Consider the following 27,790-nt stretch of genomic DNA (forward strand, 5'->3'; position numbering starts at 1 on the left):
TGGTATCATTTAAAAAATAAAAAAAAGACAATGGCAGATTTGGACGGGACAAATTACAGATGTGGTGCTTGTGCACATTACATTAACTGAGCTCCCCCAGTAAAACGTATCCTGTCCGAATAGGGCTATAGATCATGGCAAAGCATTCCTTATATTGTGACAATTTTATTTTTTTCCCCAAACCAGTTTTGAATCCACAGTAAAAAGAAAATGAGTAAACTAGAACGAACATTCTCAGGAGTCGTCAGCAAATCCATACATTGAAAACAGTAATGTCGACATGGGTTCAAATCTGGCCTACTGCCCTTCGACACCACCTCTTTCCCCACTGTCATCCTTTCTCTTCAATAGCCAGGAAAGAGCTTAAATATTTTTTACATTATGGTTATAGCTGGTAGCTCACACTCAAGCAGCTGGGGCACCAAGAGATGTGTTCGAAGACATTTGCCCTACACCATACAATAAAACTTAGAACATGTCCTCCCTAGGCCTTAATTATTGACGGCTGGTGGATGAGGTTAAGGTCTTTTGAAATGTTTCATCAGACACAGCAGTGAGTTGCACAGTGCTCTTGTCCATATTGCAGAACCCCTGTGTAGTCTTCCCTTTGACAAACTTGGTTGCACTCATGATAAATCCAGCAGTCGATCGACTCAATTCCCTCCCCGTCAGAATCTGCTACATGATGGGGAGGCTTCACATATCTAAGAGAAAAAAAAAAATACAAGTTAGTACCAACTTGATTTATTATGTAGAGCTGAGTTTCAGAATATCACCCACCTGCTAGGTTGTTAAATGGAACACTGTTTTAGCAAAACGAAATCTTATTAAAATCTGTTCGTATACACCCCCAGGAGCACTTATGGTCATTTTCACTAATTCATAAAATGTTAGGAAGGCATTTGTGAAAATTGTAAAGCAATAGAGAGTGGGAAAGCGGCATTGTTTGGACAATTTAATAATACATCTGTCCCGGACCAGAGTCTATGCAGACCGGTGCACCAAAGCCACAGTAGGCCTATATGCAAATAATCCATTTGCCACACAGACCTGCCATCATTCACTTTAAATGTCAGTGTGCCTTTAAATAATTTGAACGCATTTGCCAAAAGCCACCGGAATGTATTTCTGTAAATACTACGGGAGTCCTCTTACATTTGGAAACTTCACAGCCCTATTGATGAAACAACCATGAAAACGTAGGCTCTCTGAGTTGCTTACGTACATCAACAACTAATGCTAGCCAGAGTGAGATTAGCCAAAATCTTAACGAAAGAACAGATAAACCCTCAAACTTTTTCAGATAGTTGACCGTCAAAATCGTACTGATAAACGATGGGGAATAGTAGACTGCTTGGCCAAACCCACGTTTTGACAACTGAATGGGCCTTTTATAATGGCTACTTACGTACATACAGTGCCTTGCGAAAGTATTCGGCCCCCTTGAACTTTGACCTTTTGCCACATTTCAGGCTTCAAACATAAAGATATAAAACAATTTTTTTGTGAAGAATCAACAAGTGGGACACAATCATGAAGTGGAATGAAATTTATTGGATATTTCAAACTTTTTTAACAAATAAAAAACTGAAAAATTGGGCATGCAAAATTATTCAGCCCCCTTAAGTTAATACTTTGTAGCGCCACCTTTTGCTGCGATTACAGCTGTAAGTCGCTTGGGGTATGTCTATCAGTTTTGCACATCGAGAGACTGAAATTTTTGCCCATTCCTCCTTGCAAAACAGCTCGAGCTCTGAGGTTGGATGGAGAGCGTTTGTGAACAGCAGTTTTCAGTTCTTTCCACAGATTCTCGATTGGATTTAGGTCTGGACTTTGACTTGGCCATTCTAACACCTGGATATGTTTATTTGTGAACCATTCCATTGTAGATTTTGCTTTGTTTTGGATCATTGTCTTGAATGAAGACAAGTCTCCGTCCCAGTCTCAGGTCTTTTGCAGACTCCATCAGGTTTTCTTCCAGAATGTTCCTGTATTTGGCTCCATCCATCTTCCCATCAATTTTAACCATCTTCCCTGCCCCTGCTGAAGAAAAGCAGGCCCAAACCATGATGCTGCCACCACCATGTTTGACAGTGGGGATGGTGTTCAGGGTGATGAGCTGTGTTGCTTTTGTTCCAAACATAACATTTTGCATTGTTGCCAAAAAGTTTGATTTTGGTTTCATCTGACCAGAGCACCTTCTTCCACATGTTTGGTGTGTCTCCCAGGTGGCTAGTGGCAAACTTTAAACGACATCTTTAAGAAATGGCTTTCTTCTTGCCACTCTTCCATAAAGGCCAGATTTGTGCAGTATACGACTGATTGTTGTCCTATGGACAGAGTCTCCCACCTCAGCTGTAGATCTCTGCAGTTCATCCAGAGTATTCATGGGCCTCTTGGTTGCATCTCTGATCAGTCTTCTCCTTGTATGAGCTGAAAGTTTAGAGGGACGGCCGGGTCTTCGTAGATTTGCAGTGGTCTGATACTCCTTCCATTTCAATATTATCACTTGCACAGTGCTCCTTGGGATGTTTAAAGCTTGGGAAATCTTTGTATCCAAATCCGGCTTTAAACTTCTCCACAACAGTATCTCGGACCTGCCTGGTGTGTTCCTTGTTCTTCATGATGCTCTCTGCGCTTTAAAGGGACCTCTGAGACTATCACAGAGCAGGTGCATTTATACAGAGACTTGATTACACACAGGTGGATTCTATTTATCATCATTAGTCATTTAGGTCAACATTGGATCATTCAGAGATCCTCACTGAACTTCTGGAGAGAGTTTGCTGCACTGAAAGTAAAGGGGCTGAATAATTTTGCACGGCCAATTTTTCAGTTTTTTATTTGTTAAAAAAGTTTCAAATATCCAATAAATTTCGTTCCACTTCATGATTGTGTCCCACTTGTTGATTCTTCACAAAAAATTACAGTTTTATATCTTTGTTTGAAGCCTGAAATGTGGCAAAAGGTCAAAGTTCAAGGGGGCCGAATACTTTCGCAAGGCACTGTATGTTAAAATGCTATGTGTCCAGCTTTTTCTGCTATGCTTGCAGATGTGCATAATACGCTGCGACCCAAATGAAAAAGTATTTCACTTCAGATATTTCATTTTTTAAACACTGCATGGATCACCAGTGCGGTTGAATGCAGCAGGTGCACTCAATGTATTATAGTATACTCGATTTAAAAAATATATTTGTTAATTTGACAATCAAAAAAAGAGTATATCCTCATTCTCTGTCCCGTTGTATAGAGATCGCAGCGTTGTATCCGTCTCATTATGGTATGTGTACGCATGGGCAGCGCCATTCAAACTTTGGTGGTTGCATGCAGATGTTATTGCGGGTGTAGTGAAATGCTTGTATCATTGCAAATAGGGCATTATTGGTCAAGGATTTCTTACACTGAATCTGAAAAGCTTTGTATAAAGTTAAATAAAATAAAAAAAATAAAATAATTTAATGACCCAACTATGTTCTGTGTGCTCTTTATCTTATGTTGCTATCATGAAGCAATTCCCGCGTGCAACAAACGGACAAGTGGGAACGGTAAAATGGCTGAATTGAGAAGCGATTAATAGGATTATGTTTAGTGTTTGTTCGTTTTATTACCATGACAAGCATCACTGAAATAATGCTCCCATAACATGTATTGTGACAAAGAACATATGTAATAAAAATGTGAATACTGTGTGTCACAAATGAGCATAAATCCTGTTGAGGACATATGTTCCGCTAGCGGAACCCTAGCCAACATCCACAATGGAACAGCATGGAGCGAAATACAAAACCTCAATCTAATCATTTCAATTTCTCAAACATACGACTATTATACACCATTTTAAAGATACACTTCTCCTTAATCCAACCACATTGTCCGATTTCAAAAAGGCTTTACAGCGAAAACAAAACATTAGATTGTTAGGAGAGTACATAGACAAAATAACCACACAGCCATTTTCCAAGCAAGGATATGTCACAAAAACCCAAAACACAGCTAAATGAAGCACTAACCTTTGACGATCTTCATCAGATGACACTCCTAGGACATCATGTTACACAATACATGTATGTTTTGTTCGATAAAGTTCATATTTATATCCAAAAACAGCATTTTACATTGGCGCGTGATGTTCAGAAAAATGTATTCCCACCAAAAACTTCTGGTGAATTTACAAAAATACACATCAAAAACGTTGACAAAATACATAATTATTTTAAGAATTATAGATACAGTACTCCTTTATGCAACCGCTGTGTCAGATTTTAAAATAGCTTTACAGAGAAAGCACATTTTTCAATATTCTGAGTACATAGCTCGCCATCACAGCAAGCAATACAGACACCCGCCAAGTTCGGGGTCACCTAAACTCAGAATTAGTATTATAAATATTCTCTTACCTTTGCTGATCTTCGTCAGAATGCACTCCCAGGACTGCTACTTCCGCAAGAAATTTTGTTTTTGTTCGAAATAATCCATATTTATGTCCAAATACCTCCGTTTTGTTCGTGCGTTCAGGTCACTATCCAAAGGCATACCGCGTGAGCGCAATTCGAGACACAAAAAGTCCAAATGTTCCATTACCGTACTTAGAAGCATGTCAAACGTGGTTTAAAATCAATCTTTATGGTATTTAACGTAAAATTGCGATACTATTCCAACCAGACAATAGCGTATTCATTCAAGGCGAATAATAAGGAACAGCGCGCTCGCGGGACCGCGCATATCCAATCTCTTTGTCCCCAGGCCGTCCACTCAGGTGACTGAGCTACTATACTCTGCCCAGTGACAGGAGAATGCTGAAACAACTCTCTGAAGGCTTTTGACAGCCAATGGAAGCCTTAGGAAGTGCAACGTGACCCCACAGATACTGTAGTTTCGAAAGGGATTAGAAAGAACTACAATTCTCAGATCCTCCACTTCCTGGTTGAATTTATCTCAGGTTTTTGCCTGCCATATGAGTTCTGTTATACTCACAGACACCATTCAAACAGTTTTAGAAACTTCAGAGTGTTTTCTGTCCAAATCTACTAATTATATGCATATTCTAGTTTCTGGGCAAGAGTAGTAACCAGTTTAATTTGGGTACGTTTTTCATCTGGCCGTGAGAATACTGCCCCCTATCCTCAACAGGTTTTAAGGTAACATGACGTAAGGGACATTTGAATACTACTGGTCACATATGAGCATAAGTATTGTATATAAGTGAAATGTCACATAAAAACTAATAATTATTGTATTTTTCAACATAAGTGACGTGTGGATACATAATCATTTATTGCAGGTTTTGTTTTTTGGTTAACCATTAAGCTTTAAATACCGAAGCCAGACTGCAACATTTTAGTAGCCTAGCTTGTGGCATGTGTTTGTACACTCCGTGCGCTGTAAACGAGGCACATGAAAGCAGTGCAATTGAATTCACTGATGTGAGTCCATCAAGCTGTAATTTCATGAAGTAAATGACAAATTGTTGACTCATTTATACTTGCTTGTGAGTCCTATTTGGCCTGCGGGCCCATGTGTTTGACACGTGCGCAAACCCATTAACCACATTATGACTGACTTGTGATCATTGCTAGCTTGATTGTATTAACATTCCAAGCCTTATTTACAGTCGTCTGTTTTCTTTCCAAATATTTCATAATTGAAGATGAATCCCGAATGGGTGGAGGCAGCTAACAATGTACCTAGCCAGCTGTGGTTTACAACCTGATAGCAATATATTTTGGACTACCAAGAAATCTATTGGTGAATATTATTAATGTATGTGTGTCTGTGCCTGTTTGTGTTGCTTCACAGGCCCTGCTGTTCCAAAAGGTGTATTTGTATCCGTTTTTTAAAATGTAATTTTACTGTGGAATAGAGTTCCATGTAGTACTGTGCGCCTCCCATAGTCTGTTCTGGACTTGGGGACTGTGAAAAGACCTGGTGGCATGTCTTGTGGGGTATGAATGGGTGTCCAAGCTGTGTGCCAGTAGTTCAAACAGCTCGGTGTATTCTACATGTCAATACCTCTCACAAATAGTAGTGATGACGTTGATTTCTCCTTCATCTTGACATGCATATTTTTCTTAGTTCTCTGTATACATCCAAGGGCCAGCTGTGCTGCCTTGTGAGCCAATTGCAATTTTGCTAAGGGCCTCTTTGTGGCACCTGACCACATGACTGAACAGTAGTCCTTGTTGATGGTGCTGTTAAGAATGCAGAGCAGCGCTTTATTATGGACAGACTTCTCCCCATACTGTTGTATGAATATGTTTTGACTATGACCGTTTACAATCCAGGGTTACTCCAAGCAGTTTATTCTCCTCACCTTGCTCAATTACCACATTCATTACAATATTTAGTTGAGGTTTAGTGAATGATTTGTCCCAAATACAATGCTTTTAGTTTTAAAATATTTAGGACAAACTTTTTCCTTGCCACCCATTCTGAAACTAACTGCAGCTCTTAAGTGTTGCAGTCATTTAAGTCGCTGTGGTAGCTGACGTGTATACGGTTGGGTCTTCCTCATATATAGACACACTGGCTTTACTCATGCCGTTAGTAAAGTAAGGGGCCTAGCCAGCTGCCCTGGGGAATTCCTGATTCTACCTGGATTTTGTTGGTGAGGCTTCCATTAAAGAACACTCTCTGTGTTCTGTTAGACAGGTAACTCTTTATCCACAAAATAGCAGGGGTGTAAAGCCATAAAACATATGTTTTTCCAGCAGATTAGAGAATGTCAAAAGCCACCTTAAAGTCTAACAAATCAGCCCCCAATCTTTTTATCATCAATTTCTCTCAGCCAATCAGTCATTTGTGTAAGTGCTGTGCTTGTTGAATGTCCTTCCTATAAGCATGCTGAAAGTCTGTTGTAAATTTGTTTCCTGTGAAATAGGATTGTATCTGGTCAAACAATTATTTCCAAAAGTTTACAAAGGGTTGGTAACGGGCTGATTGGTTCAGCTGTTTGAGCCAGTAAAGGGGGCTTTACTATCCTTAGGTAGGGGGATAACTGTTGCTTCCCTCCAGGCACACACTTTCTAATAAGCTTAAATTGAAAATATGGCAAATAGGAGTGGCAATAACGTCTGCTATTATGCTCAGTAATTTTCCATCCAAGTTGTCAGACCCCAGTGGCTTGTCGTTGTTGATAGACAACAAGAATAGATGGATGCATTGAACTGCATCCATCTATTCTGCCAACAATGCCTTACTGTATTTGATTTATTTCACCTTTATTTAACCAGGTAGGCCAGTTGAGAAGAAGTTCTCATTTACAAGTGCGACCTGGCCAAGATAAAGCAAAGCAGTGCAACACAAACACAGTTACACATGGAATAAACAAATGTACAGTCAATATACAGTGTGTGCAAATGAAGTAAGATTAGGGAGGTAAGGAAATAAATAGGTCGTAGTGGTGAAATAATTACAATTTAGCAATTAAACACTGGAGTGATAGATGTGCAGAAGATGAATGTGCAAGTAGAAATACTGGGGTGCAAAGAAGCAACAAAAAAAAGTATATGGGGATGAGGTAGTTGGGTGGGCTAATTACAGATGGGCTATGCACAGGTGCAATGATCTGTAAGCTGCTCTGACAGCTGATGCTTAAAGTTAGTGATGGAGATATGAGTCTCCAGCTTCAGTGATTTTTGCAATTCATTCCAGTCATTGGCAGCAGAGAACTGTAAGGAAAGGCGGCCAAAGTAAGTGTTGGCTTTGGGGGGGACCAGTGAAATACACCTGCTGGAGCACGTGCTATAGGTGGATGCTGCTATGGTGACCAGTGAGCTGAGAAGCCTGAGCTTTACCTAGCAAAGACTTATAGATGGCCTGGAGCCAGTGGGTTTGGCGAGAATATGAAGCGAGGGCCAGCCAACGAGAGCATACAGGTCGCGGTGGTGGGTAGTATATGGGGCTTTGGTGACAAAACGAAAGGCACTGTGATAGACTGCATACAATTTGCTGAGTAGAGTGTTGGAGGCTATTTTGTAAGTGACATCGCCGAAGTCAAGGATCGGTAGGATAGTCAGTTATGAGGGTATGTTTGGCAGCATGAGCGAAGGATGCTTTGTTACGAAATAGGAAGCCGATTCTAGATTTAATTTTGGATTGGAGATGCTTAATGTGAGTCTGGAAGGAGAGTTTACAATATAACCAGACACCTAGGTATTTGTAGTTGTCCACATATTCTAAGTCAGAGCCGTCCAGAGTAGTGATGCTGGACAGGCGGGTAGGTGCAGGCAGCGATCGGTTGAAGAGCATGCATTTAGTTTTACTTGCAGTTGGAGGCCATGGAAGGAGTGTTTGTATGGCATTGAAGCTTGTCTGGAGGTTTGTTAACACAGTGTCCAAAGAAGAGCCAGAAGTATACAGAATGGTGTCGTCTGCGTAGAAGTGGATCAGAGAATCACCCACAGCGACATCATTGATATATATACAGAGAAAAGAGTCGGCCCGAGAATTGAACCCTGTGGCACCCCCATAGAGACTGCCAGAGGTCCGGACAACAGGCCCTCCGATTTGACACACTAAACTCTATCTGAGAAATTTAGGGATGTGATCAGGACAACATACAGTAATGGCTATGGGGAGGATAGATCAGTTTCTATCAAATATGAGCAGAGAATAAGGTTGTGTCCAAAATGGCACCCTAACTACTTTTGATTAGGGTCCATGGGGCTCTTGTCAAATGTAGTGCACTATATAGGGAATAAGGTGTCATTGGGACATAACCTATAGGCCTATGTGACGCCACACGGGGGTGGAAGAGGGACGTTACTAGTTCACAGGAGAGGTGGCATTTGAAAGAATACGGTGTAATTGCAGACCGCAACTCGGGGTGGTTCTTGATGTGTGTGTTCCCTGATATCAGGAAAAGGCAATTGATAACTGCCATTGGTCAGTTTCGGTGTTATGAAGCTGATGGTTTCTGGACACAGATGATTTGTTTACATAGCAGGTTAGGAGACTAAGGTTAGGAGAAGGGTTAGATTTAGCTTCAGTGAGGGTGTTCGATTAATCTCTCCCGGGCGCTTGTGTAGGTGTGTTTTGCACCAGTTGATTGCATTCGTTTTGGAACCGGGCTGCCTCCCGGCATGAGCCAGGTGCCTCGTTCAAGTCCCACGGCGAAGTTGGCTCAAAACAAATTGACATAGGAGCATTTGGAATAATGAGTAAGATTCTGTGTTTTTACATGCAAAAGTGATTGCTTTTGAGCTTTATTAGGAAAGTACCATGGGAATGCAGATGCCTTGAGCAGTCTTACACACCCACCACAACAGCTCAAGAGGACAGTGCTGATTTTCGTAGACACAGCACTCGTGACTGCAGAGCGAGTGAGATCCTGGACAAGTGAAGAACTAGGACTGTCTAGAGTTAGAGAATATGTAGTAAGGGGATGGCCACAACAAATAGAAGAGACTGAATTCACAGCAAACAGTGTCAGGAAAACAGAGTTGAGTGTATAGGATGGTTGTGTTTTGTGGGGAGCACAAGTTATTATTCCACAGCCAGGCTATCCTACATCAGAGTCACACGTATGAAAGCGTTGGCTAGGAGTTACTTGTGGTGGCCAAAACTAGATCAGGTGATAAACAATCTAGTCAAGACATGTAACATGTCAGGAACACAGAAAGGCACCTCCAGGTTTCCAGAGAAACCTTGGAGAAGATTACACAGGGCCATTCATGGGGAAAATATTCCTGATAATTATTGATGCACATTAAAAATGGATGGATGTGTATCCGGTTAGTTCTGCTTGATTCACGACTACTATATTTGTCCTACGACAGAGCTTTAGTAACCAAGGGATACCTGAGATGGTGGTGAGCGACAATGCAACCTGTTTCGAGTACAGAAACAACGATATTGTGCCTGTGACATCTGCTCCATATCATCAGTCTTCAAATGTACTGGTGGAACGCGCAGTACAGACACTCAAAGAAATTAAGAAAAGTGCAGAAGGGAGCATAGCAACAAAAGTGTCACGTGTTCTGTTCAGCTACAGAATAATATCTCAATCTACAACAGGACTTTCTCCTGCTGAGATGTTATTAGGTCGTAGACTATGCTCCACACTGAACCTAGTCTATCCAGACCTGAAAGGGTAAGTTGAACGCAAACAAAAGACAGAAAAATAACCATGACAAACATACCAAGGGCTGAAATTTTGGAGAGTCTGACATTTCAGTCATGGGAAAAGGGATTCCTGGATTCATAGACTCAGTGACATCCTGTTTCCTACAAGGTAATGTTGGGAGATGGTAAATTGGTTCGCAGACATGTCGATCAGATTCTTGCCAGACGGGATGGAACAACAAGTGAGTTACCAGTTGTGATGGCAGAGGACAGGCTGTTCTCAAGCTATCCAAGTGTTTCTGTAGTGCACATTCCACAGACAGAGACCGTAACAGAGGAAGCAGTTCACCAAGAGGAGAATCCAGTTTGAGTCAAATACTCTGAACCCGGCTCAGAAACAGCTGGTCGCTTTTCCACCGTTGAATGAACACTACCCCTAGTGTACATTGTGCACAGAGGCACGCAAAGCTTCCAAGCTGCTTTAAGGAATTAAAAAAAATTAAAAATCGTATTGAAATGTTTTTAAAAGACAACTAAAAGACTCACAGTGAAATAAATTCAAGAGTTAAATACTTAGTTACCCAAGCATGTGAAAATAAATTGTGAATGTGAAATGTCATGTTTGTTTACACTGACAGACTTGTTTAGATAGAGTACATACACTACCGTTCAAAAGTTTGTGCTCACTTATAAATGTCCTTGTTTTTGAAAGAAAAGCACATTGTTTTTCGACATGTCTGCGAACCAATTAAAATAACAAAATTAATCAGAAATGCAGTGTAGACATTGCTAATGTTGTAGCTGGAAATGGCAGATTTTTTTATGGAATATCTACATAGGCGTACTGAGGGCCATTATCAGCAACCATCACTACTGTGTTCCAATAACACGTTGTGTTAGCCAATCCAAGTTCATAATTTTAAAAGGCTAATTGATCATTAGAAAACCCTTTTGCAATTATGTTAGCACAGCTGAAAACTGTTGTTCTAATTAAAGAAACAATAAAACTGGCCTTCTTTAGACTAGTTGAGTATCTGGAGCATCAGCATTTGTGGGTTCAATTACAGCCTCAAAATGGCAGGAAACAAATAACTTTCTTCTGAAACTTGTCAGTTTAGTCTTGTTCTGAGAAATGAATGCTATTCCATGCGAGAAATTGGCAAGAAACTGAAGCTCTCGTACAACGCTGTGTACTACTCCCTTCACAGAACAGCGCAAACTGTCTCTAACCAGAATAGAACGAGTGGGAGGCCCTGGTGTACAACTGAGCAAGAGGACAAGTACATTAGAGTGTTTAGTTTAAGAAACAGATGCCTCACAAGTGCCCAACTGGCAGCTTCATTAAATAGTACCCGCAAAACACCAGTTTCAACGTCAACAGTGAAGAGGCGACTCCGGGATGCTCGCCTTTATTCCCTTAGCAATAAGAGCTTAGGGAATGTCTTATGTTCGATATCGTTAAAAAACGGGTTTATTTGTGAAGATGTAATATTAATCTTAAGAGGGGAGGAATGTGGTATTAACTTCATTACACATACACATTACCAGGTTGCATAGCACTTGAGTACCTATTGGTATCATTATTAGAGTATTGGAATGCACCCCAATACACACGTTGAGTGCAGCTGCGACTGCCTGCCTGTTACACCATTCTCCCAGGTTAGTAATAAAGTAATCCGTTTATAATGAGCTACTACCTTAGTCCTCTCCCAAGGCATAAAGAGTTCCAAGGGTTATCGCGACTGTTGAAAAAGCAGGGATTCCTGATTAATCAGGAAAAATCACATCCCTGAAAAGTTATATTCTAGTCAATGTGCCAATGTGGGCCATACCTTTAGTATTGACATAGTCGTTGCCTTCGTCATCACTGTCATCACTCTTTTCCACATCGACATTCATATTGCCCTCTGCACCACTTTCTGTGAACACACAAACACAGGCTTGAGGTATATACAGTGCATTCAGAACCCTTCCCTTGTTCCACATTGTTACGTTACAGCCTTATTCTAAAATGGATGAAATAAAATAGAAATTCCTCATCAATCTAAACAATACCCCATAATGACAAAGCGAAAACAGGTTTGTAGAAATGTTTGCAAATTTATATATAAAAAAAATCAAAATAAAATACCTTATTTACATAAGTATTCAAACCCTTTGCAATGAGACTCGAAATTGAGGTCAGGTGCATCCTGTTTCCATCCTTGAGATGTTTCTACAACTTGGAGTCCACCTGTGGTAAATTCAATTGGTTGGACATGATTTGGAAAGGCACACCTGTTTATATAAGGTCCCACAGTTGACAGTGCATGTCAGAGCAAAAACGAAGCTATGAGGTCGAAGGAATTGTCTGTAGAGCTCCGAGACAGGATTGTGTCGAGGCACAGATCTAGGGAAGAGGAGCAAAAAAAATTCTGCAGCATTGAAGGTCCCCAGGAACACAGTGACCTCCATCATTCTTAAAATGGAAGAAGTTTGGAACCACCAAGACTCTTCCTAGAGCTGGCTGCCCAGCCAAACTGCGCAATCGGGGAAGAAGGGCCTTGCTCAGGGAGGTGACCAAGAACCTGATGGTCATTCTGACAGAGCTCCAGAGTTCCTCTGTGGAGATCAGAGAACCAGAAGGACAACCATCTCTGCAGAACTCCACCAATCAGGTCTTTATGGTAGAGTGGCCAGACGGAAGCCACTACTCAGTAAAAGGCACGACAGCCTGCTTGGAGTCTGCCAAAAGGCGCCTAAAGGACTCTCAGACCATGAGAAACAAGATTCTCTGGTCTGATGAAACCAAGATTAAACTCTTTGGCTTGAATGCCAAGCATCACATCTGGAGGAAACCTGACAAAATCTGTAGGGTGAAGCATCATGCTATGGGGATGTTTTCCAGCGGCAGGGACTGGGAGACTGGTCAGGATCTAGGGAAAAATGAATGGAGCAAAGTACAGAGACCCTTGATGAAAACGTGCTCCAGAGCACTCAAGACCTCAGACTGGGGCGAAGATTCACCTTCCAACAGGACAACGACCCTCAGCACACAGTCAAGACAAAGCAGGAGTGGCTTCGGGACAAGTCTGAATGTCCTTGAGTGGCCCAACCAGAGCCCGGATTTCAACCCGATCTAACATCTTTGGAGATGAAAATAGCTGTGCAGCAACATTCCCCATCCAACCTGACAGAACTTGAGAGGATCTGCAGAGAACATTGGGAGAAAGTCCCCAAATACACGTGTGCCAAGCTTGTAGCGTCATATCCAAGAAGACTCGATGCTATAATAGCTGCCAAAGGTGCTTCAACAAAGTACTGAGTAAAGCCTCTGAATACTTTTTAAAAAATGCGACTTTTATTGAAAAAAAAATTGCTAAACTTTTTAACCTGTTTTTGCTTTGTCATTATGGGGTACTGTGTTTAGATTGATGAGGAAAAAACACAATTGAACCCATTTTAGAATAAGGCTGTATCGTGACAAAAATGGGGAAAAAGTCAAGGGGTCTGAATACTTTCCGAAGGCACTGTATCGTCATGCATTTCTATCTTTTTATTGTAATATCCATGTATTTAAGTGTTATTTGAATATCAATTTTTAAAAAATCCAAATATTTTAACCACAAGATGTCACGAAAAAGCCCTATTCGCAAGGGACTAGTATTACTATAGAACATCAGTTGTATAATTATTACCCCAGAATTTCAGTGTTTCCTGTTGACAATTCGGAGACGATTAGTTTTAACAAACTGCCCCTGTAATTATTTTTTTCCTCATTCAAAATTGATCCCTTTATGACAGAAGTCTGGAGGCTCTGCTAGGCGTGAAGATATTTCAAATGTCTAGGGATAGCCTAACAATGACCTAATGGCCTTCAGTTCGGAGAAAGTCAAAATAATTATGCATATCAATAAGAACCATGAACTGCAGACATTTAATTACCAGACTTATTTGGCAATTTATCCATTCATTGGCACAATATAGTCCACGTCATCTTTTAAAAGTGACGTATGGCACTAGGAAAGTAGATATGTGACAAAACAGATCATTCACCTGTGGGCTACATGCATAGGACTTTGTTTTAGCTATGAACTTGTTCCCATGTTCTTACCCAAATTAGGTGCAGCATCTGTTAAAACTAATATCCCCTCAAAACACAGGGATGATGATCCGGGATAGTAATAAAGTAAACAGTTTATAAAGAGCTACTCCCTCACTCCTTCCAAGGCATAAAGAGTTACCTGAGTTATTACAGCTGTCAAAAAAGCAGGGATTCCTGATTAAATCAGGAACATACCTAAAAAGTTATATTCTATTCAATGTGCCAATGTGGGCCATACCTGTAGTATTGACATAGTCGTTGCTGCCTTCATCACTGTCATCACTCTTTCCCACGTCGACATTGACCTCCGCGATATTTTCTGTGAAGACAAAACACACACAGGATTGAGGTATACAGTCGTGGCCAAAAGTTTTGAGAATGACACAAATATTAATTTCCAAAGTTTGCTGCTTCAGTGTCTTTTTGTCAGATGTTACTATGGAATACTGAAGTATAATTACAAGCATTTCATAAGTGTCAAAGGCTTTTATTGACAATTACATGAAGTTGATGCAGTCTCAATATTTGCAGTGTTGACCCTTCTTTTTCAAGACCTCTGCAATCCAACCTGGCATGTTGTCAATTAATTTCTGGGCCACATCCTGACAGATCGCAGCCCATTCTTGCATAATCAATGATGGAGGTTTGTCAGAATTTGTGGGGTTTTGTTTGTCCACCCGCTTCTTGAGGAAGTTCCCAATGGGATTAAGGTCTGGGGAGTTTCCTGGCCATGGACCCAAAATATTGATGTTTTGTTCCCCGAGCCACTTAGTTATCACTTTTGCCTTATGGCAAGGTGCTCCATCATGCTGGAAAAGGCATGGTTCGTCACCAAACTGTTCCTGGATGGTTGGGAGAAGTTGTTCCCGGAGGATGTTTTGCTACCATTCTTTATTTATGGCTGTGTTCTTAGGCAAAATTGTGAGTGAGCCCACTCCCTTGGCTGAGAAGCAACCCCACACATGGTCTCTGGATTCTTTACTGTTGGCATGACACAGGACTGATGGTAGCACTCACATTGTCTTCTCCGGACAAGATTTTTTCCGGATGCCGCAAACAATCGGAAAGGGGATTCGTCAGAGAAAATGACTTTACCCCAGTCCTCAGCAGTCCAATCCCTGTACCTTTTGCAGAATATCAGTCTGTCCCTGATGTTTTTCCTGGAGAGAAGTGGCTTCTTTGCTGCCCTTCTTGAAACCAGGACATCCTCCAAAAGTCTTCACCTCACTGTGCGTGCAGATGCACTCACACCTGCCTGCTGCCATTCCTGAGCAAGCTCTGTACTGGTGGTGCCCCGATCCCGCAGCTGAACCAACTTTAGGAGATGGTCCTGGCACTTGCTGGACTTTCTTGGGCGCCCTGAAGCCTTCTTCACAACAATTGAACCGCTCTCATTGAAAGTTCTTGATGATCCGATAAATGGTTGATTTAGGTGCAATCTTACTGGCATATCCTTGCCTGTGAAGCCCTTTTCGTGCAAAGCAATGATGGCGGCACGTTTCCTTGCAGGTAACCATGATTAACAGAGGAAGAACAATGATTCCAAGCACCACCCTCCTTTTGAAGCTTCCAGTCTGTTATTCAAACTCAATCAGCATGACAGAGTGATCTCCAGCCTTGTCAACACTCACACCTGTGTTAACTTCTTATGGCTTGAGGGTGCTATTTTCACATCCGGATGAAAAGTGTACTGCCCAGAAGCTAGGATATGCATATAATTGGTAGATTTGGATAGGAAACACTAAGGTTTCTATAACTGTTTGAATGATGTCTGAGTATAACAGAACTTATTTGGCAGGCGAAACCCCGAAGACAAACCATCCAGGATTTTTCTTTTTTAGGTCACTCTTTTCAATGTGTTTTCATTGAGAATCCATAATTCTAAGGCAGTTGCTTGCAGTTCCTATCGCTTCCACTGGATGTCAACAGTCTTTAGAAATTGGTTAATGTTTTTCCTTTGTGTAATGAAGAAGAAGCCCTGTTCAGAATGATGCTCGAGGGAAGTGTACTGTTTGATAGAGGCGTGTGACCTGAAAAGCATGCTCCACTTTGTTTTCCTCCGGTATTGAACGCAGTTTATCCCGTCTTAAATTTTATCGATTATTTATGTAAAAAAATACCTAAAGTTGTATTAGGAAAGTTGCTTGAAATGTTTGGACAAAGATTACAGGTAACTTGAGATATTTTGTAGTCATGTTGCGCGAGTTGGAACCGGTGTTTTTCTGGATCAAACACGCCAAATAAATGGGCATTTTGGATTTATAATGACGGAATTAATCGAACAAAAGGACCATTTGTGATGTTTATGGGACATATTGGAGTGCCAACAGAAGAAGCTCGTCAAAGGTAAGGCATGAATTATATCGTTATTTCTGAGTTTTGTGTCGCGCCTGGCAGGATGAAATATGATTGTCTGTTATTTGATGGGGTCCTGTCCTCACATAATAGCATTGTTTGCGTTCGCCGTAAAGCCTTTTTGAAATCTGACACTGTGGCTAGATAAACAAGAAGTTCAGCTTTAATTTGGTGTATTGCACTTGTGAATGTATGAAAGTTCAATATTTGTAATAATTTTTTTATTTTTTATTTTGCGCTCTGCCATTTCACCGGATGTTGTCAAATCGATCTCGTCAACGGGATTTGAGCCATAAGAAGTTAACGAGAGAATCACTGACATGATGTCAGCTGGTCCTTTTGTGGCAGGGCTGAAATGCAGTGGAAATGTTTTTTTTTTGGGGGGGGGGGGGGGGAATTCAACTCATTTGCATGGCAAAGAGGGACTTTGCAATTAATTGCAATTCATCTGATCACTCTTCATAACATTCTAGAGTATATGCAAATTGCCATCATACAAACTGAGGCAGCAGACTGTGAAAATTAATATTTGTGTCATTCTCAAAACTTTTGGCCACAACTGTAGTGCATTCAAAAAAGTATTCAGACCCCTTCACCTTTTCCACATTTTGTTACGTTACAGCCGTATTCTAAAATGGATGAAAGTCCCCTCCCCCCCCAACCTACACACAATAGCCCATAATGACAGAGCAAAAACTGGTTTAGAAAATTGTATTAAAAAACATTTATTAAAAAAACACATTTACATAAGTATTTTGACCCTTTGCCCAGTACTTTGTTGAAGCACCTTTGGCAGCGTAATCCTCTCAAGCTCTGTCAGGTTGGATGGGGAGCGTCGCTCTACTGCTATTTTCAGGTCTCTCCAGCGATGTTAGTCCAGGTTCAAGTCCGGGCTCTAGCTGGGCCACTCAAGGAGATTCAGAGACTTGTCCTGAAGCCACCCCTGCATTGTCTTGGCTGTGTGCTTAGGGTCTTTATCCTGTTGGAAGGTGAACCTTCACCCCAGTCTCAGGTCCTGAGTGCTCTGGAGCAGGTTTTCATCAAACATCTCTGTACTTTTCTCCGTTCATCTTTGCCTCGATCCTGACTAGTCTCCCAAATGCAGGTGTTTCAGCCTAGCTCAGTGCTTTCTGTGGTAGTGGGGCGAGTCAGCAGAAAATAGGACCATTGCGCTGTGATTGGCTTAGTGTTCTGTCACTCATGGGGACAGTACGTCATCGCCAAATTTAAGTCCTTAGTAAGGGTAGACACCCAAAATTTCAGCCCTTTGGATCCTGCCATAGCGTTACATTAGAAGTGCCCATCTAAGGCGGCTCATTGGCCACAGATAAAATGACGTCAAATCACATTATATGTACAGTAGCTTTGATTGGACTGATCATGTCAACATCTTACTTTCAAAGTCTTAGCTAGCAGTCATTATGAATCAAGTCGACAATCTACTGGCAAATCCTTTTTATATGTAGAGAAATAATGAAGAGAAATTATAGATAAAACTCATCGGTGCTCATCGGCCATAAAGATTACACGTTGGAGATTACAAGTTGGAAATCGCAAATTCAACAATGAGTCATTTGGAAGGAATCAGTGACTAACTGCAAAGCAACCAGTAACTTAGCCTGCTATTCAATGGAGTGGCTGTGTTTCTCTCGCGCTTGGCTTGCACGTGCAAATTCAGCACACAAAATTCTATAATATAATTGTGTTATTTGACGTGTCAAAAGCTTATTTAACACATCAAATAGTGCTATATGACGTATCTTTTTTGACACACAAAGACCCAAACGGCGTTTAATATGCCTCACCCTAATCATTTAGTCTATTTTCACCTCCTGTTCTAACTTGGTGGTGCATATAACCTGTTTTAGAGAAACGTAATCATTGAATATTGTAAGAGCTTTCACTGTCTGTTCATATGCCCCTTTATTTATCCTACGGTTCTGACTTGTTGTACAGGGAGTACACTAAGAACGGCCCATGTTCTGAATTCTGTACATTTAAAAAGTGCTGAACAAATAGTTATTGACTACGTCCATCGTCGCTCGCTCATTAATGTCTTAATCAAAATTACGGATTGCCTCTTATCCGCTCATCGTTCCCTAATGCCATGGTTTGTATATCTCAATTGTTAGTAGAAACCACATTTGTTTAAGCAAGTCGCCATATCAGCTATTTAAAAAAAAAAAAGGCAGTTAATGAGTCTGAATGAACTGTTTTGCTGCTAGACAACGCTCCGCTGATAGCCAGGTGTAGCACCAAGGATTCACTCCATGGTGCCGAAAAGATAGCTCTGCTGTTGGCTCTAACATACATCTAAAACGTTTAATGTTGAGTTTGCCCCAATTAGATTTACATGCTAAAATCGCCACTACACCTAATGGCCTTCAATTCGGAGAAAGTCTAAATAATAATGCATATCTATAGACCCCTTTCTGTGTTTACAAACATGAGGGTGGTGCGCACACGTTGGTGGCAGAACAAGGGGCATTTCTTATTTATTTTATTTAACTAGGCAAGTCAGTTAAGAACAAATTCTTATTTACAATGACAGCCTAACCTGGACAACGCTGGGCCAATTGTGCGCCGCCCTATGGAACTCCCAATCATGGCTGGTTGTGATACAGCCTGGAATCGAACCAGCGTCTGTAGTGACGCATTTAGCACTAAGATGCAGTGAATCCCCTTTCCACTCGGGAGCCCCAGCAAAAAATGTCTCTATTTACATGTTGCTTATGAGTGCAATTCACAATACTTTTGGATTATAATTGGATTTGAAGGCTTCTATGATTGTCCTGCTTAATATAAATGTTTGTGTTATCATCGCAAATCAACTGCATTATACTGAAAAACAGCTTTTATCTCAAGGCCATCAGACTGTTAAACAGCCATCACTAGCACAGAAAGGATGCTGCCTACATACAGACTTGAAATTATTGGCCACTTTAATAAATGGAACACTAGTCACTTTAAAAATGCTTACATATCTCATATGTATAATACTGTATTCTATACTATTTATTGTATCTTAGCCTGTCGCTCTGTCATTGCTCATCCATATATTTATATATTCTTATTCCATTCCTTTACTTAGATTTGTGTGTATTAGATATCTGTTGTGGAATTGTTAGATATTACTGCACTGTCAGAACTAAAAGCACAAGCATTTCACTACACTCACAATAACATCTGCTAACCATGTGTATGTGAACAAAATTTGATTTGGATGACAATCCAGGTTAGTAATAAAGTAATCCATTTTAAAGAGCTACTCCCCTCCCTCCTTCCAAGGCATAAAGAATTCCATAGGTTATTACAACTGTCAAAAAAGCAGAGATTCCTGATTAATCAGGAACACCCCTAAAAAGTTATATTCTATTCAATGTGCGCCATACCTTTAGTATTGACATAGTCGTTGCTGCCTTCATCACTGTCATCACTCTTTTCCACGTCGACATTCATATTGATTTTCATATTGCCAACTGCGCCACTGTTTTCTGTGAACACACAAAACACACACAGGATTGAGGTATATACTGTATATACACTCCAGCCTAAAACCATTGTGATGTTTATACTGATAAACCTACAGGACGGATTTCTACTGCATCACTCACCCTGCTCTTTGTCCTCCTCTGCTTCCACATTGACATATCATATGAACACGATGTGAATACTCCAGACAGCATTTTATCAAATAATATTTTATGGCCCATCGAGACGTGTTTTCTAAACCTCCGTACAACGTTCTGCACATGTGCTTCACAAAAACATGAATAAGGAAATAAATCTGCTGCTGGCAACATATATATGCAAATTAGCGCACTATTCAAGCTGTATTGCTGAAGCTTTACAGACTGTGCACTAGAAATGTTAAGGTAATTTGAAGCATTTACCTTGAATGCAGTCTTTGCCAAAGCGGGGGCATAGTCTTCACATTTCAATCACGCTATAAAGCTGAACTTCTGTGATAAGGTTTGAATACAGCCCTTAAATCAACAAAACTCTTGAGTCTCCTAAATCTACATATTGTCATGCATTGCACTTGTGATTTCAACTTAAATGTTTTATTGTGTATGCATTGTGTAATATCCATGTATTTAAGTGTCTTTAAAGCCCTATTCAAATGGCGGCGGAGAAGAAGGTTGACGTTTTGTGTGTCCCTAACCGATTGTTTTGTTTGTTTATTTGCATTGTTTGTAACTTATTTTGTACATAATGTTGCCGTCTCTTATGACCAAAAATAACTTCTGGACATCAGGACTGCAATTACTCACCACGGACTGGCAGAATCCTTTTTTTCCTTTAACGAGTCTGACAAGCCCGACGTGAATGATATACTGCTTTCTCGGGAACAGGCCCAGATCCCAGTGATTTGCGTGAAGAGGATGCAGAGAAAAAGTGGCCAGAGGGCGAGCTGCCTTCTGAGAATTTGTAGGCAATTGAATAATCCCCCACTTCCTTCCATTCTGCTAGCAAACGTGCAGTCTTTGGAGAATAAAATCGATGACCTACGCAGAAGATTAAACTAACAACGGGACATTCAAAACTGTAATATCTTATGCTTCACGGAGTCGTGGCGAAACGACGACACTATGAACATACAGCTGGCTGGTTATACACTGTACCGGCAGGATAGGACAGCGGCGTCTGGTAAGACAAGGGGTGGCAGACTATGTATTTCTGTAAATAACAGCTGGTGCACGATATCTGAGGAAGTCTCGACATATTGCTCGCCTGAGGTAGAGTATCTCATGATAAGCTGTAGGCCACACTATCTACATAGACAGTTTTCATATGTATTTTTCGTAGCTGTTTACATACCACCACAGACTGAGGCTGGCACTAAGACAGCATTGAATGAGCTGTATTCCACCATAAGCAAACAAGAAAACGCAGAGGCGGTGCTCCTAGTAGCCAGGGACTTCAATGCAGGGAAACTTAAATCTGTTTTACCTAATTTCAAATAAGCATGTTAAATGTGCAACCAGAGAAAAAAAAAAAAAAAAACTCTAGACCTCCTTTATTCCACACAGAGACACATACAAAGCTTTCCCTCGCCCTCCATTTGGCAAATCTGACCATAATTCTATCTTCCTGATTCCTGCATACAAGCAAACATTAAAAGCAGGATGCACCAGTGACTAGATAAAAAAAAAGTGGTCAGATGAAACAGATGCTAAGCTACAGGACTGTTTTGCTAGCACAGACTGGAATATGTTCCAGGATTCCTCCGATGGCATTGATGAGTACACCACATCATTCATTGGCTTAATCAATAAGTGTATCAACGACATTTCCACAGTGACCGTACATACCCCAACTAAAAGCCATGGATTACAGGTAACAGCCACACTGAGCTAATGGCAAGAGCTGCCGCTTTCAAGAAGCGGGACTGTAACCCGGAAGCTTATAAGAAATCCTCTGACGAACCATCAAACAGGGAAAGCATCAATTCAGGACTATAATCAAAATCGTACTACACCGGCTCTGATGCTCGTCGGATGTGGCAGGGCTTGCAAACTATTACAGACTACAAAAGGGAGGCACAGCCGATAAGCTGCCCAGTGACATGAGCCTACCAGACGAGCTAAACTATTTCTATGCTCGCTTCTAGGCAAATAACATTGAAACATGCATGAAAGCGCCAGCTGTTCCGGAACACTGATCACGCTCTCAGCAGCCAATGTGAGTAAGACCTTTAAACAGGTCAACATTCACAAGACCACAGGGCCAGATGGATGACCAGGACGTGTACTGCGAGCATGCGCTGACCAACTGGCAAGTGTCTTCACTGACATTTTCAACCTCTGCCTGTCCGAGTCTGTAATACCATCATGTTTTAAGCAGACCACCATAGTGCCTGTGCCGAAGAACACTAAGGTAACCTGCCTAAATGACTACAGACCCGTAGCACTCATGACTGTAGCTATGAAGTGCTTTGAAAGGCTGGTAATGGCTCACATCAACACCATTATCCCACTCCAATTGGCATACCATCCCAACAGATCCACAGATGATGCACTCTCTATTGCACGCATCACTGCCCTTTCCCACCTGGACAAAAGGAACACCTATGTGAGAAAGCTATTCATTGACTACAGCTCAGCGTTCAACACCATAGTGCCCTCAAAGCTCATCAATAAGCTAAGGACCCTGGGACTCAACGCCTCCCTCTGCGACAAGATCCTGTACTTCCTGACGGGCCGCCCCCAGGTGGTAAGGGTAGGTAACAACATATCCGCCACGCTGATCCTCAACACAGGAGCCCCTCAGGGGTGCGTGCTCAGTTCCCTCCTGTACTCCCTGTTCACTCATGACTGCACGGCCAGGCACGATTCCAACACGGTCATTAAGTTTGCTAATGACGACAGCCTGACCACCGACGAGACAGCCTTTGGGAGGAAGTCAGAGACCTGACCGTGTGGTGCCAGGACAACAACCTCTCCCTCAACGTGATCAAGACAAATGAGATGATTGTGGACTACAGGAAAAAGAGGACCGAGCACGCCCCCATCGATGGGGCTGCAGTGGAGCAGGTTGAGAGCTTCAAGTTCCTTGGTGTCCACATCACCAACAAACTAACATGGTCTAAGCACACCAAGACAGTCATGAAGCGAGCACGACAAAACCTATTCCCCCTCAGGAAACTGAAAAGATTTGGCATGGGTCCTTAGAGCCTCTACAGCTGCACCATCAAGAGCATCCTGACTGGTTGCATCACTGCCTGGTATGGCTGCTCGGCCACCGACCGCAAGGCACTACAGAGGATAGTGCGAACGGCCCAGTACATCACTGAGGCAAAGCTTCCTTCCATCTAGGACCTCTATACCAGCTGGTGTCGGAGGACAGCCCTAAAAATTGTCAGACTCCAGCCACCCTAGTCACAGACTGTTCTCTCTGCTACCGCACGGCAAGCGGTACCGGAGCGCCAAGTCTAGGTCCAAGAGGCTTCTAAACAGCTTCTACCCCCAAGCCATAAGACTTCTGAACATCTAATCAAAAATGGCTACCCAGACTATTTGCATTGTCCCCCCCTCTTTTACACCGCTGCTACTCTCTGTTGTTATAATCTATTCATAGTCACTTTAATATCTCTACCTACATGTACATATTACCTCAACTAACCGGTGCCCCAGCACATTGACTCTGTACTGGTACCCCCACCCCCCACAGTAGTGGAAAAAGTACCCAATTGTTAAAAGTAAATATACCTTCATAGAAAATTACTCAAGTAAAAGTCACCCAGTAAAATACTACATGAGTAAGTCTAAAAGTATTTGATTTTAAACATACTAAGTACAAAAGTAAAAGTATAAATGATTCCAAATTCCTTATAATAAGCAAACCAGACGGCACCATTTTTGTTTTATTTTAGTTTTTGGATAGCCAGGGTCACACTCCAACACTCAAGACAATTTACAAATGAAGCATATGTGTTTAGTGAGTCCGCCAGATCAGAGGCAGTAGGGATGACCAGGGATGTTCTCTTGATAAGTGCGTGAATCTTCCTGTCATGCTAAGCATTCAAAATGTAACGAGTACTTTTGGGTGTCAGGGAAAATGTATGGAGTAAAAAGTACATAATTTTCTTTAGGATTGTAGTGAAGAAAAAGTTGTCAAAAATATAAATAGTAGAGTACAGACACCCCAAAAAACGATTTAAGTAGTACTTTCAAGTAATTTTACACCACTGGTTATTTAACTATTACCCCAGTATGTTTTCCCAGTGGACGATTCGAACTTTACCAAACTGCCCCTGTAATTCTTTTTTTTTTCCTTATTCAAAATGAATCGTTATGATGAAAGTCTGGAGGCTCTCCTAGACATGAAGATATTTCACATCTAGGGATAGCCTAATATTGACTTAATGGCCTTCGGTTCGGAGAAAGTCTAAATATTAATGCATATTAATAAGAACAATTAACTGTAACCTATGCAGACAATTAATTACCTGACGTATTTGGCAATTTATCAATTCATTGGCACAATATCGTTCACTTCATCTTTTAAAATGTGACAAAACGGTTCATTCATCTGTAGGCTATGTGCATAGCACTTTGTTTTAATCATCAATTTGTTCCCATGTTCTTACCCAAACTGAGTGCAGTACCTGTACCTGTTAAACTCGAAAAACAGTAGGTTTTTAGGGCTGGGATAATAACCTTCCTGCCAAGTAAAAATTACTGACATGGCAGATTCGGACAGGAATAAAATTACGGATGTGGTGAATTGTGCTCGTGCACATAATTACATTACCTGAGCTCCCCCATTCAAATGTATCCCATCCGAAAAGGTCTAAAGTAATGAGTCATATTCAGTCACCTCTCCACCCTTACGTTGCCTACCTGTGCTTTTGGAGATGAGACATTGGTTGGAATGACGCAGAGACCCAGTCCCAGGAAGATCTGATGGTAACACTATTCTATAAGGAGGAGCGAGAGAGAGGTTACACAAAACCCGAGAGACCCCAGTACTCTATAGCCATAGAATTAACATTCATTTAATTTAGCCAATACAGCCCACACAGCAACAAATGGCACTTTTTTTCCCAGGAAGTCCTAGAAATGCAAAGTGTAACATTCACAGTGAGGCACTGACATGCAGTATACACTGAGTATACAAAACATTAAGAGCACCTGCTCTTTCCATGACACAGACTGACCAGGTGAATGCTATGATCCCTGATTGATGTCACTTGATAAATCCAATTCAAATCTGTGTAGATGAAGGAGAGGAGACCAGTTAAAGAAGGATTTTTAAGCCTTGAGACATGGATTGTGTGTGCCGGTCAGAGGGTGAATGGACAAAACAAAAGATTTAAGTGACTTTGAACGGGGTATGGTAGTAGGTGCTAGGCACACCTGTTTGTGTCAAGAACTGCAACGCTGCTGGGTTTTTCACACTCAAGTTTCGCGTGTGTATCAAGAACGGTCCCCTACCCAAAGGATATCCAGCGAACTTGACACAATCTTTGGGAAGCATTGGAGTCAACATGGGCCAGTATCCCTGTGGAACACTTTCAACACCTTGTAGAGTACATGCCCCAACGAATTGAGAATCTTCTGAAGGAAAAAGGGGGGGTGCAACTCAATATCATGAAGGTGTTCCAAATGTTTGGTATACTCCCGTGTATTTTGTTAAAATTAAATTAACACTCACAGGTAGCCTGATCCTGGTTCATAGTCATCCATCATCTCGTTGACATACTCTATAGAACAGAGACACGCGCACACACAGCTGTCAATCAATCATGTCAGAGAATAGAGTGCCTTCGGAAAGTATTCAGACCCCTTGACTTTTTCCACATTTTGTTTTTACGTTACAGCCTTATTCTAAAATGGATTAAATAGAAAAAAAATCCTCAGCAATCTACACACAATACCCCAGAGAGACACAGCGAAGACAGGTTTAGACATTTTTGCACATTAGAAATATAAAACAAAAATACCTGATTTACATAAGTATTCAGTCCCTTTGCTATTAGACTCGAAATTGAGCTCAAGTGCATCCTGTTTCCATTGATCATCCTTGAGATGTTTCTATGTCTTGGAGTCCACCTGTGGTAAATTCAATTAATTGGACATGATTTGGAAAGACACACACCTGTCTATATAAGGTCCCACAGTTGACAGTGCATGTCAGAGCAAAAACCAAGCCATGAGGTCGAAGGAATTGTCCATAGAGCTTCGAGGGAGGATTGTGTCGAGGCACAGATCTGGGGAAGGGTAACAAAACATTTCAGTAACATTGAAAGGCCCCAAGAATGCAGTGGCTTCCATCATTCCTAAATGGAAGAAGTTTGGAACCACCAAGACTCTTCCTAGAGCCGGCTACCCGGCCAAACTGAGCAATCGGGGAAGAAGGGCCTTGGTCAGGGAGGTGACCAAGAACCCAATGGTCATTCTGGCAGAGCTCCAGAGTTCCTCTGTGGAGATGGGAGAACCTTCCAGAAGGACAACCATCTCTGCAGCACTCCACCAATCAGGCCTTTATGGTAGATTGACCAGACGGAAACCACTCCTCAGTAAGCACATGACAGTCCGCTTGGAGTTTGCCAAAAGGCACCTAAAGAATTGCAGACCATGAGAAACAAGATTCTCTGGTCTGATGAAACCAATATTGAACTCTTTGGCCTGAATGTCAATCGTCAATTCTGGAGGATGCCTGGCACCATTCCCTACGGTGACGCATGTGTGGCAGCATCATGCTGTGGGGATGTTTTTCAGCGGCAGGGACTGGGAGACTAGTAGGATCTAGGCAAAGATAAACTGAGAAAAGTACAGACAGATCATTGATGAAAACCTGCTCCAGAGCGCTCAGAACCTCAGACTGGGGGCGAAAGTTCACCTTCCAACAGGACAACAACCCTAAGCACACAGCCAGGACAACGCAGGAGTGACTTCGAGACAAGCCTCAATGTCCTTGAGTGGCCCAGCCAGAGCCCGGACTTGAACACGATCAAACATCTCTGGAGAGACCTGAAAATAGCTGTGCAGCAACGCACCCCATCCAACCTGACAAAGCTTTAGAGGATCTGCAGAGAAGAATGTGAGAAGCTCCCAAAATACAGGTGTGCCAAGCTTGTAGTGTCATACCCAAGAAGACTCGAGGCTGTAATCGCTGCAAAAGGTGCTTCAACAAAAGTACTGAGTAAATGGTCTGAATACTTATGTAAATGTGATATTTCAATTTCTAAAAAAACGTTTTTTTGCTTTGTCATTATGGGGTATTGTGTGTAGATTGATGAGGGAAAAAATGATTTAATCAATTTTAGAATAAGGCTGTAAACTAACAAAATGTGGAAAAAGTCAAGGGGTCCAAATACTTTCCAAAGGCACTGCATGAATGGTTTAATGTCCAAATGTCTGAATGAATGCGAGTAAGTCACAAGTAGGCAGGTACAGTAGCCTAGCGGTTAGAGCGTTGCTGGTTCAAACACCCAAGCCAGCGAGGTGAAAAATGTGTTGTTGTGCCCTTGAGCAAGGCACTTAACCCTGGCTCCAGGGGCACCATATGGCTAACCATGTAAAATAATACATTTCGCTGCACCTAATTGGTGTATGTGACAATAAAACTTATTTCTTTCACCTAAAGAGCAATGTGCAAATTTTCTAAACTTCTTCAGCAGTTACTGTACACACGTTTGAGGGGGATCAATGTTATTGAACATGGTAGGATATAACGTTCACATTACCTTCTCCTGGACTCTCATAGCCGTCATTACTCTCTGCAAGAAAAAGCTAACTATTAAGAAGGAACTGAACTGTGACGTTATAGAGATAGTGG

The 27,790-nt window shown here is 41.5% G+C and overlaps 1 protein-coding gene across 3 annotated transcripts in view; it reads right to left on the minus strand.

Moving 5' to 3' along the window:
- Positions 1 to 149: 149 nt before the first annotated feature.
- LOC106583937 (protein spinster homolog 1) overlaps positions 150 to 27,790 on the minus strand; it is a 51,685-nt gene continuing 24,044 nt past the window's right edge. For all 3 annotated transcript variants that reach the window (XM_014168627.3, XM_014168626.3, XM_045706339.2), the window contains exons 16-22: positions 27,699 to 27,731; positions 25,664 to 25,712; positions 24,850 to 24,926; positions 19,897 to 19,998; positions 14,388 to 14,468; positions 11,898 to 11,984; positions 150 to 704 (exon numbers count right to left, since the gene is read on the minus strand). In XM_014168627.3, the coding sequence (XP_014024102.3) occupies positions 697 to 704; positions 11,898 to 11,984; positions 14,388 to 14,468; positions 19,897 to 19,998; positions 24,850 to 24,926; positions 25,664 to 25,712; positions 27,699 to 27,731 (437 nt within the window). In that variant the 3' untranslated portion in view covers positions 150 to 696. The remainder of the gene's footprint in view (positions 705 to 11,897; positions 11,985 to 14,387; positions 14,469 to 19,896; positions 19,999 to 24,849; positions 24,927 to 25,663; positions 25,713 to 27,698; positions 27,732 to 27,790) is intronic.

Source organism: Salmo salar, chromosome 23, assembly GCF_965601325.2.
Source record: "Salmo salar chromosome 23, fSalSal1, whole genome shotgun sequence".
Lineage (NCBI taxonomy): Eukaryota > Metazoa > Chordata > Actinopteri > Salmoniformes > Salmonidae > Salmo > Salmo salar.